Here is a 12,597-nt window from a genome sequence, read left to right on the forward strand (position 1 = left end):
ACTTAAAAAAGGACAATGGAGTGTGTGTTTCTCTCTCATTTCTCAATCCAGACTACATGAGGCCTTCTTTTTGCGTACATAATATCCATTAATGCTGCATTTGTTTGTTTGTTTGTTTGTTTGTTTGTTTGTTTTATTTATTTGATTTAATTTAATCACGGGATAAAATGCCCTTGATCAGCCAGGTGATGCTGTTTTTTTCAGAGAGGCCGTGAATACAGTGTTACAGCAACAACAAAACCATACAACAGTTAACTAATCAATCAAAAAGTAACAACCAAAGAATTCCAACAACAACAAGCATAACATAATGAAATGCATTACAACATACAGAAACAAAATACTAAGAACAAAAAAGAAGAGGAATATAGACTTTACCAATAAACACAAACGCTACGAAAGAGGATGACACAAACAAGTTCTCGTACAAGTAAGTTCAGACTAATTAGCTCAAACATAGTTATGAAATCCAAATTGTAACACATATTCTAACATTTTTCAAAAGCTTTCAAAATACGTATTGTTCTTACATTTTCGAGGAGGTTCTGAATATTTTCACACTGGAATGAATTAGATTTCATTAAATCGTTTCAAATATTGCCTTGTAAATTTGGATTACTTTTATCATGCATTCTTTGTACTTCCTTTCTATTGCTTGCCTTACACGATCCAAATTCTTGCTTCGATTAATATCGTTAATACGGGTTATTTCTTTTTACACAATCACCATTTAAGTGACCCTTCTCCTCCCTCCAGTGATATTTTGTACATTTCAGAATATTTGTAATCTTCTTGGATTTCACTTCTTGGATTTCACTTCTAAAAATGTAAAACCTCCCCTTCGTGTGTGTGTGTGTGGGAGGGGGGTGCGCAAGCCTTAAATTTTGTAAAGGCGCCTCCCCTTTACGGAATTCCTGGATCCTCCCCTGTGACGCGTTTATGACATTTGCAGTAAAATTGGGACATTTTGACATTATTTTGTGGTCGACGTGTTATGACATGTGTGGTTAATCAGATTTTGACATTTGTGGTTGACGCCCGCTCCCCTCCCAACAATCATTGACAAAAATGAGTTGTTTATGTATTATAAATTCCATTAATGTATATTGTTTGTGTTATCATCTGTGCTGTATATTCACTAAAATAATTGAGAAGTATCGATGAATATTCCAATGATATCGTTATTCTAAACGCCCCCCCCCCCCCATACACACACATCCAAACACAGACACCAGGTACCCACACACGCTCTTTACACAAACAAAACCCACTCAGCAAAACCAACCACACGCTATGTAATTGCTATGTAGCCTATAGACCTCATCATAATAGGTATGAGTAATTTTCTACAGTATAATCTGAATAATGTGTTTGTTCCGTATGCCAAAATGCATTATGCGCCAGTGTCTGTGGTGTATATATTGTACAATAATTCATATTATCAATACTGATATCTGCTCATTTTTAATAGTACTCTGTGTATTATTTTTCGTTATTTTTTTTTTGTAGATCCTGATGGAGGCTCGTAGGCATGGCCCAAGGTTTTAACTAAATAAAGGAAACAGCTGTAGGTTTGTACATCCATAGTGATAATGAACCCGTAAGTGCCATAGTGTAAGTTTGTGGAACCGGAAAATGAGCAAGCGTCGTGAAGTAAATGATTTCATATTTGCACGATGCATTGCCGGGAAAATAACAATGTGCAAATCATTTACTTCCCTGATATTTGGTATAAAATGGAACATAAACCCTATATGAAAACTGCCCAAGAACCATCACCATTGATATTTTCTTGATAAAATCCTTGAAAGATTTCTACCAAGCTTGGCTGGAAGCATCATTATGGTGATACATTGTAGGATCTCGATTTGTTTAGATTATCCCAACTCTCTTAGGGGTTGGAAGGGAGGGAGAGGGGTCCAAACTATAATGGTTTTATAAAAATTCTTCTTCTCTATAGTCAAATAAGAAAGAGTTAGGTTCGTACGTGCTATGAAGAAATTGATGAATATTATAGTTTCTTATCAAAGTCAAATTTAATGTCATATCAAGGAATTCCGAGCATTAGGACTGGTGGGGGCATGGGGTGATTGATCAAATCTTTTATAACGTATTAAACTTCTCTGTAAATTCTTATGACAGACTTTAACCAAACGTAGCAGGTAAAGCATCCCAAGTGTAATAGAATGTCATTTCGTGTTTTTGGTATGGTATGGTATGGTATGGTATGGTATGGTATGGTATGGTATGGTTTATTGAATGAAATGTTCTCGCAGCCAAAAGGCTGAAGTGCAACATTTGTTCACACAATACATAGTTGATTAAAAAGAGAAAGTATTTACAATTTTCAAATCATTCATCACTATTTAAAGAATAACAATTAACATCATTTAAAACATTATTCATTATAAAATATATTACATTCACTACATTCAACACACTGTACGTGACGAATAAACGTAACCTGATTAAAAGGGACCAATGGGGTTACTTCCTTTTCTTACATTGTATTCACATCTTTTCCCTCCCTCTCTCTCACAAACACACACGCACGCGCAAACACAGGTACACTCATAAACACATACACACAATCATCTCTTCATCACATCCAATGCGTGACTCTCACACACATAAACACATACAGACACTACAAATTCTCATTCTCCCACCACGCGGCATTACTGATTATAAGTGTACATTCGTCACACTTAGACTGCGTTTGATCACATAATGTTTACAAACAGTCAAATGTACAATGTAATGAATGTTTACAATAATATTGATCGAAGTACAACAAAATTATAGATTCTGCATCATAAAATAAACTGATGCGGTGTGATATCATAAAATATGCCTAATATACTCTCATAATATATCCCCGGGAATTAAAAACAGTATCAAATGAACAAATTCAAATTATCATTAGTTACCACTGAAAAAAAAAAGATGGCTGCGCAAACCTGTTGAAAGGTTGTATGTTTTCCAAGTAAAGTAATATTCGTTGGATATTACTTAGCAAAAAGAAAATTGTGGCTGCTGGGGTAAGTGAAAAGGAAAGGAAGAAAACATTGCCAATAAAAATGTATACATATATTATAAGATTACAAAAATAGTTATGTATTGGTCATTCTCAACATAACAAAAATATTACACTGCTGTAAATCTTCCACGTATTGTAAGTATTCTCTATCAAAGAGTTTCATAATGTTACAGGCGGTACAGAAAGAGAGGAGGGGAGAGGGGTGGGAAAACAAGAAAGAGAGATGGGGAGAGATATAAAGAGAAAGAGGAAGAGACAGAGTTGTGTGTTTTCCAAGTAAACTGATATTCGTAGAATATTGCTATAAAAATTGTGGCTGCCAGGGGAAGTAAAAAGAGAGGAAAAAAAAACAACAGTAAAAATGTATACATATAATGGAAAATTACGGAAATAATCATATATTAGTCATTCTCAACATATCAAAAATATTGCATTGGTATAAATCTTCCAGGTAATGTGGCATTGTATATAATTCTCTGTCAAAGAGTCTCACAATGTTGCAGGCGGTATAGAAGAGGAGGGGAGAGGGGTGGGAAAGCAAGAAAGAGAGAGGGGGAAAGAGAAGGAAGGAGAAAGAGGAAGAGATAGGGGTGAGGGGGAGAGAGAGAGAGAGATGGAGAGGAAGAGTACATCGTAATACTTTGTGTGTAGTGCTTATAAAAGAAAATACATGAACGTTAAACTGTTGACCTTGCTGGACCGCACCCATATTCAACATTATTCAAACTTATCCGGCGTCATATCTGGTATGAGTTTGATAATCATGATAACCTTTGTTATTGATTCACATAAATCGTGCATTGATCGTTCTCACAAAGTAAGGCATCGCACTGTTTTTCAGTCTTTCAGTTCTACATCTGTATTCCCTCAATCTCTCACTGCGCCTAAGGCGTCTTTTAGAGCTCTGCATTTCAGGAAACCAGTCTCTGAAGTGTTTGAAGAGAGAAAGAGCGAAATTCAAGCATAGATCCTCGCGTCGTTGGTACAGGGTTGTGAGTCCGCTTTGCTGCAGAGCAGAATCATAGTTCAGGTATCTATCTCCCAGGATGATTCGGAGTGCTCTTTTCTGTACCCGCTCAAGTTCTGCACTCTGCTGGGCGGTGATGGAAGAATGCCAGACAGGAGGTACACAGTACTCCAACAAGGGGCGAACATAGCATGTATAGATGGTCATGAGATCCTCGGTGAAAGCACGGAAACGTTTTAGCGTGCGGATGACGTAGAACTTTCGAGAGGCTCTCTTGGTGATGTCTTGGATGTGACTCTGCCATCGGAGGTCCCTCTGAAGTATCACACCAAGTAGCTTAAGCTCCTCGACCTCTTCCAGAGTGGCATCGTTCAGCTTATACTCCGATGGTGTTTGGTGGTGGCACGTCTCGTGTAAATGAGATACGCATTGCTTTACACTTAGATGGGTTTACACTGAGGCTATTAACAGAACACCAATCTTGGAACTCGTTCAGGACACCCTGCATGGCGCTTTCCTCGTTCACGCGAAGGCTCTCAACAAATGTCAGGTCGTTGACGTATTTCCACCTACCGACAGACGGGGTAGACAAGAGAGCGTCGTTGATGATAGCGAGGAAGACGAGCGGCCCGAGTCTTGTCCCTTGCGGTACACCTCCAGAAGGAGTCAATGGTGCGGATAGGACACCATTGTATCTGGTCATCTGCTGTCTTCCGTCAAGGAAACTGCTAATCCAAGGGATGAGTGATGGACGGGCACCCATGACGTACAGTTTGTTTAATGCGATGTTATGATTAATGAGGTCGAACGCTTTCGAAAAGTCTGTAACTACCAAGGTGGAGATAGTTTTCAGTTTATCCGCATGACTGTACAGCTGATGTAGGAGGTGCACTAGATAGTGAGTCGTGGACATGCCTTGTCTACTTCCAAACTGCTGTGTGTCGATACTTGCTCGAATGTCGTTAAGCAGGACACGATAGACAAACAACTCCGCAACTTTGGCGAAGTGATCCGTCAAGGCTATCGGCCGGAGTCTTTCTATCGTAGGCGGGGTTTCTTTAGGTATTGGCACAACAATGGATCTCTTCCACTGACATGGCACTTCTCCTTCCAGCAAGGACGTGTTGATGATGTCACAAAGTGGCGAGGACAACTCAACAGCAAACTCACGAATGAGCTTCGCAGGCACTCCATCAGGGCCACAGCTTTTACCAACTTTTATTTTCTTCAGTTCTGAGTACACATTCCAAGGCTGGATTTGGGGAATTGTAGAGGGATCAAAAGGCCTGAATGTCGGTAGGTCATGGTTGGCAAGTGTTGGAGTGTCTGCTGAGATGTCGATGAAGTGCTTGTTGATAGCATCGGCGATCGATTTGCTATCTCCCGCATCGATTCCAGGGACACGAATCTCACTGATCGGTGAACAATTAGTCGTTGCGATTTTCACAAACCTGTACCACGCGCTCGGATTCTGTGTCTTGAGTCTTTGAATCCGATTCTTGTAGTAGTCCTCTTTTGCGACCTTGAGTTCCCTCTGGATTTTGTTTCTCAAACGAGACCAGTCTTTGCTATTGGTGCGGAAAGCAACTTGTCTGCTCTTGATAAGTTGCTTTATCCTCGGGGTAATCCAGGGTTTGTCTTTGCAGTGGGTTTTGGATTCTCTGCTTGGGAGGTACAGTTGAATTGCATCAACGAGATCTTTGTAGAAATTATCACACTTGGTATTCACTCCGCTGGCATTTGTGACAGATGACCAATCATGGTTGACTAACCAATTCCCAAACTGCCGCAAGTCTGACTCCTTCATCGGTCGAACTGTTTTGCGATAGCTTCGATTGATGTGCTGGACGTGGTACTCCTTGGGCTGCCAAACAACACCTGTGTGGTCACTGTTGCCAATTGGAGTGGTCATTTGCACAGGAGAGTAAAGACCTTGCAGATTGGTGACGATTTTGTCGAGTATGGCGTCTTTCCTCGTAGGCCTGTCAACTACCTGCTTCAACTTATGGCTATCGACAAGTTCAACCGGTTGACGTCACCCAGTATGATGATTCCGGCATCTTGGTGTCTCGCCAAAATGTCATCAAGGGAGCAAATAATGTGCTGGATCAGCGAGTCTTCATTTGCATTATTGGGCGGCGAGTAGACGGATGCTACTATGATGGAGGACACAGAGCGAGGCAGGCGTTGAGGGCGCAGTTGCACCCAAACAATTTCAAGATCAGGTGGTACGTGGACGTGATCGATGTGCCTTGGTTCCATATTGCTTTTTACGTAAAGGGCAACACCTCCACCACGTTTTCCGATTCTGTTCTTTTTGAACAAAACATAGCCAGGAATTCCAAAAGCTCCCTCCGGATAGTCATCATTGAACCATGTTTCGCTCACTGAAACTAGGTCAAAGCTCTGGTCTCGAACTGTGGTACTAAATTCATCGAATTTGTTTTTCAAGGACTGTGCATTGACCATGTACACTAAGGGCAATGTTACTTTCTTCTTTCTTTCGTAATCTTTGTGACCTGTCTTTGTCTATCTTCACTTTCGATCGATGTTTGGCGTGACGAAGTTATTATAACTGGTATTTTCCTGTGGATGTGTTTACCGGCTCGTCGTCCCCTTGGTTTCTTTAGAATACCACATTCTTTGATGGCTGAGTAGGCTCTGTTCGGCAATTTGTATGGCGGGTTACGTAACTCACGGAGTTCATGGGCACTGTATGTCAGTCGGTGATAGGTATGTGTACGTATTAACCCTTTGGATGCTGCGGAAGAATCCTGCTGCGTAGCTTTAGAAGCTCCAAGGGTTGAGTTTGCGGCCGGGGCTGGCCCGTTCACTACTGGCGCCATTCCGCACACAGCAAACACTACTGCACACAGACAGGCGAAATGCATTTCAGAAGTAAACAACTGGTCGGTTTTTTCAAATAACTTACTCGGTAAAGTTCCTGGTAGTACAATCAACATCACATGCAAGTCTCTTTGCGATAACAATTCAGGACAAGGTGAAAAAACGAGAGAAATCAACACACCGATTTCATCTTGCGTGGCATCAGCTACACAGCGCCATCTATATCTTGTGTGTTTTTGTCTTTGTTTTGCTTTTTGTGTGGTTTCTTTTTGGTTGTTTTGTTTTTGTTTTGTTTTGTTTTGTTTTGTTTTGTTTTGTTTTGTTTTTTTTTTTGGGGGGGGGGGTTTATGGCCAACAAGCCCGGTGGAGGGGAGGGGCGTAGGCCTCAAGTTTTAGATTGTAAAAAATAAAAAAAAAAACATCTTCTATATGGAACCACAAGTGATAGGAATAATAAAACGCTTTAGTCATGGGCGTCACCAGGGGGGGAGGGGGGGGGGTGCGTTGGGTGCGAACGCACCCCCCTTCAGACCCTAAAAAAAAAAAAACCTTCAGTCTGCGAGCGACCTCAACGCCGGACACTGAGTGATTATCATTTTTTATCTATTTATTTATTTTTGTGAAATTTTGCATCGGGGACAAAACAAACAAAAAAAGAGAAAAAATCGTGGGCAAAAGCAATTCGCACCCCTGGTTCTGGCAGCACTGATTTTATACATAATTATCTACTAGTGCAAGTGTATTCTATACAGTGTTGACTATATACATAGATTTTTGACATCCTTCCCATACTTGGTCACTTCGACGCCCCCTCGCTGGTCATACCTCCCCCAGTCATGAACATAAACCGACACCCTTGACTACCAGTGGCGGATCCAGGGGGAGGGGCGCACCGGGCGTCTCCGCCCCCTCTTAATTTCCAAAGCAAAAAGTATAGCTACAAACGGCAGTTTTTGGACTGTAAAATGTCAAAATTTTCAAGCTCGGTCGCTGGCATTTAGTCGTAATGCCATTCTCCTGAAGTTGCTGCCAGTAATTGCCGGCAGTTCCACCTGGTGCCCCCACCCCCCCCCCCCCCTTACTGCAAAAAAATATAGCTACAAACGGCAGTTTTGGGACTGTAAAATGTCACAATTTTCAAGCTCGCTCGCTCCGCTCGCTCACATTTAAATTCTCCCAATATTGCTGCCAGTAATTGCCAGCAGTTGCGCCCGGTGCGCCCCCTCAATTTCCAAAGCAAAAAAAAGATATAGCATCAAACGGCAGTTTTGGGACTGTAAAATGTCAAAATTTTAAAGCTCGCTCGCGTTTAATCTTTATGCAATTCCCCTGATGTTACTGCCAGTAATCGTCCAGTTTCGCCCGGTGCGCCCCCCCCCCCCCCCTTAATATCCAAAGCGAAAAAAATAGAGTTACAAACGGCAGTTTTTCTACTGTAAAATGTCAAAATTTTCAAGCTCGCTCTCTTCGCTCGCTCGCATTGAATCGTTATACAATTCACCTGATATTGCTGCCAGTAATTGCCAGCAGTTGCGCCTGGTGGCATGCGCTCCACCCCCCCCCCCCCTCATTAATTTCCAAAGCGAAAAAATATGGCTAGGAGCGGCAGTTTTTGGACTGTAAAATGTAAAATTTTCAAGCTCGCTCGCATTTAATCGTTATGCAATTCACCAGATGTTGCTGCCAGTAATTGCCAGCAGTTCCGCCTTGTGCGCCCCTTCCCTTAATTTCCAAAGCGAAAAAATATGGCTAAGAATTGCAGTTTTTGGACTGTAAAATGTAAAATTTTCAAGCTCGCTCTCTTCGCTCGCTCGCATTTAATCTTTATGCAATTCCCCTGATGTTACTGCCAGTAATTGTCTGCAGTTGCGCCCGGCGCCCCCCCCCCCCCCGCCCTTAATTTCCAAAGCGAAAAAATATGGCTAAGAATGGCAGTTTTTGGACTGTAAAATGTAAAATTTTCAAGCTCGCTCGCATTTTATCGTTTTGCAATTCACCTGATGTTGCTGCCAGTAATTGCCAGCAGTTCCGCCCGGTGCGCCCTTTCCCATAATTTCCAAAGCGAAAAAATATGGCTAAGAACGGCAGTTTTGGGACTGTAAAATGTAAAATTTCCAAGCTCGCTCTCTTCGCTCGCTCGCATTTAATCTTTATGCAATTCCCCTGATGTTACCTGTCTGCAGCAGTTGCGCCCGGTGCCCCCCCCCTTAATTTCCAAAGCGAAAAAATATAGCTACAAACGGCAGTTTTTCTTCTGTAAAATGCCAAAATTTTCAAGCTCGCTTTCTTCGCTCGCTCGCATTGAATCGTTATTCAATTCACCTGATGTTGCTGCCAGTGCCAGTAATTGCCAGCAGTTGCGCTCGGTGGCATGCGCTCCCCCCCCCCCCTTAATTTCGAAAGCGAAAAAATATGGCTAAGAACGGCAGTTTTTGGACTGTAAAATGTGAAATTTTCAAGCTCGCTCTGTTCGCTCGCTCGCATTTAATCGTTATGCAATTCACCTGATGTTGCTGCTAGTAATTGCCAGCAGTTCCGCCCGGTGCGCCCCCCTCCCTTGATTTCCAAAGCGAAAAAATATGGCTAAGAACGGCAGCTTTTGGACTGTAAAATGTAAAATTTTCAAGCTCGCTCGCATTTAATCGTTATGCAATTCACCTGATGTTGCTGCCAGTAATTGCCAGCAGTTCCGCCCGGTGCGCCCCCTCCCTTTATTTCCAAAGCGAAAAAATATACCAACAAACGGCAGGGTTTTTTTTAAACTGTAAAATGTCAACATATTCAAGCTCGCTCGCTCCGCTCGCTCGCATTTAATTGTTATGCCTTTCTCCTGATGTTGCTGCCAGTAATTGCCGGCAGCTGCGCCCGGTGCGCCCTCCCCCCTTTATTTCCAAAGCGAAAAAAATATAGCTCCAAATGGTTTTTTCACTGTAAAAGATGAAATCCTAGCTACGCCGGTGCCCTTTCCCCGCTTGGTTTCCCTCAACAACAGTAAAAGTCTAGGGATTGAGAGCTTCCTATATTCCAAATGTCTGTCAAAAAAAAAAAAAAAAAAATCTCGTACATTGGGGTCAAAACGCACCCCCCTTGAAAAAAGCTGGTGACGCCCCTGTTAGTGATTAGCACATTAATGAATGTCAAGTTTGGTATGGCGAATGCAGGGATGGGCGGAAAAGACGGAATTTCCACAGTTTCAGCTACTTCTTGAAAATGAAGGGAATTAATTTTAGTTGTCGTTTACGGCATGTGGGCTCTATAGACAGGTGGTGGTGTTAAGAAAGGTTTTACTATACAGTCAAACCTGTCTATAGCTGCCACTCCAAGGGAAACAAAAAGTGGCCGTTATAAACAGGAGGCCGCTGTATACATTGTTTAACATGCCTTTCTCTATTAGGGAATTATTTTTGATGGTCGTAAAATGGAAGGTGGGCGCTGTAGACATAATGGTCGCTAAGACAGATTTGACTGTAGCCCATAGTAAAACCTGTCTATAACAACAACGGAGACGGAAAATATATGTTGTAGACAGGTGGCCGCTATAGAATAGACAGGATCTTTATAATGCTTTTTCTTTTCGACGGAATTGTTTTTTAGTGCTTGTTATGGCAGGTGGTTGCTACAGACTGGTGGTCGCGAACACAGGTTGTACTGTACAGTCAAACCTTTCTTTAGCCGCCACTGAAGGGAAATGAAAAAAAAAATCATTGTAGACAGGAGGCCGCTATGTACAGGAGGTCGCTTAGACAAGATAACTGTAAAGAAAAACGGTAATGGCTCACGCGTACAGTGTAGTTTTGATAGAGACTCTAATACCCCTTTCAGGTAATCGTGGATGCGGATAATAGGAGCACAAGTCGTAAAATTTCGATTACATGAACGGGAGAGGAGTAGAAAAGTGCGCATTATTTTTATGCTGCTATTATGCGCATAATTGCAGCATGAGGAGTAGATCGAGAATACATGAACGCGTTTTACGACTTATCCGCACTAACATTCCACAGTTCGGTCAAAGGTCACTCGATTTCCCGCACAACCGCTGATTGCTGAGCTTGAGCGCGCGAGAGGTGTGCATACACGTGAGGATATTCACCGGAAACAGTACGTCATTATAGAGGCGTGCGCAGTAACCATGACAAATAACTCGCACAAATAACTCGCACCATTATATGAACGGGTGCTCGTAAAAGTAGTGCGCACTTCATGGGATATATGAACGCGATTTTGACTACTTCATCCGCATTATTTGGATGCGGATAATTGAACCGCGATTACCTGAAAGGGGTAATATGAGTTTATCATCAATCCATACATGCACAGAATCAGTGAAGGGAGTGGTTCGCACATTTCCCGACAAAAGCCCTAGCGTGGCTTGGCAGCCTGGACTTACCAAACCCGGCATATTTTCGTTAAAGCAATTTCGAGATTTGAACATTTCCAGGCAAGACGTTCACACATTTCCCGGCTCCACGAGACGTGAACATAAGCATTACCTCTATACGAAATTACATTTTCAAATGTAGCCAAGGAGGTGTATCACGCGAGCTAGTACCTCCTTGATGTATTACTTACCATTTTCTTTTTTTTCCTTCATTTTTAGGCTATTATTTTATCCACAATGAAGCAGTGATTTCTCGACCGAAGTCTATTTATTTTGTTGTTTCTTGTTATTGTGTATATAAGTTTCCTGACCAAAGTGTGCTGCATCTTGTGCAAGACTGCTGTCCAGGTGACCTCTGGAATTAAAAGACTCAACAGACGACGCCCTGGCAGCTAGACTTACTACGCATAATAACGATAAGGGGAAGTAATGGGAGTACCATGAAATGTATGCATTGCCTCTTCGAAATACTTAAAAAGCACACCATCAGTATATATTCTATACATTATAACATACGGGCAACTATGGTGCTAAGTTCTTACCTGACAGTTCGAAGCCTCAGCGCCAAGTATGTTGTAGAAGTCCGTGTGAAATTGTGAGTTAGATATTTCTACTTTTCTGAGTACACTCCTGGAACACATACCCTCTGCCAAGTCACGTGACACAGTTCTTCCGCATTTCACACTGTTTATTTCCAATGATGGCTAATTGGAAGGAACATTAATCGACAGGTAGTAAAAAGTAATAACCCACGGTGATGGTGGAAAATGTACATGCAGTGGGAAACTCAGAGCAACTGATATAAGTTTGATAAAATCAATCATATCTTAATTTCATTAATCAGAGCTAATGAAAGAAAGAATGTTTACATAATTCAACTTGTTTTATTGTGACAAAGAGCTGAGGAGTGACACTGACGTGACTTCATCAACACTCATACTGTGAACCGTAAATGTATTGTATCGGTCTGGTACTCTGCAGATCACGTTGGTAGTATGGCATATCCCTTCGATATAAAGCGTCTTTGGTAAAATCATGATCACACTTAAAAAGATTTTAACTAATAGTAGTTTTAAAACTGTAACTTGTAAGGGAACGTTCTTATTTTTGGAAAAAGTTGTACTTTTACCCCAGTTTATAGTGCTTCTTCATATGACAAAAGTGGAAATTATTTCCTAATGTTGACTAAGTCAAACTTTTTGAAAAGGCCAGTGAAACACATTTACATAGTTTACCATCAACAGAAATCCCATGGTGGTTTAGAATTTTTCAATATTTTAATTTATGTAGCGAATTTTGTTGCAACTTCATTATGTGTTTTTTTTCATATGATTACATCAATGACTTTATGTTCAATTTTTTCCC

At 41.5% G+C, this 12,597-nt stretch overlaps 1 protein-coding gene across 1 annotated transcript in view; it reads right to left on the reverse strand.

The window, feature by feature from the left end:
* Nucleotides 1-12,597, reverse strand: part of LOC140235654 (uncharacterized) — a 60,756-nt gene that overhangs the window by 32,375 nt on the left and 15,784 nt on the right. Inside the window, exon 7 of the mRNA XM_072315663.1 lies at nt 11,775-11,936. Coding sequence (XP_072171764.1) covers nt 11,775-11,936 — 162 coding nt within the window. The remainder of the gene's footprint in view (nt 1-11,774; nt 11,937-12,597) is intronic.

Source organism: Diadema setosum, chromosome 12 (genome assembly GCF_964275005.1).
Source record: "Diadema setosum chromosome 12, eeDiaSeto1, whole genome shotgun sequence".
NCBI classification, from domain to species: Eukaryota; Metazoa; Echinodermata; class Echinoidea; order Diadematoida; family Diadematidae; genus Diadema; species Diadema setosum.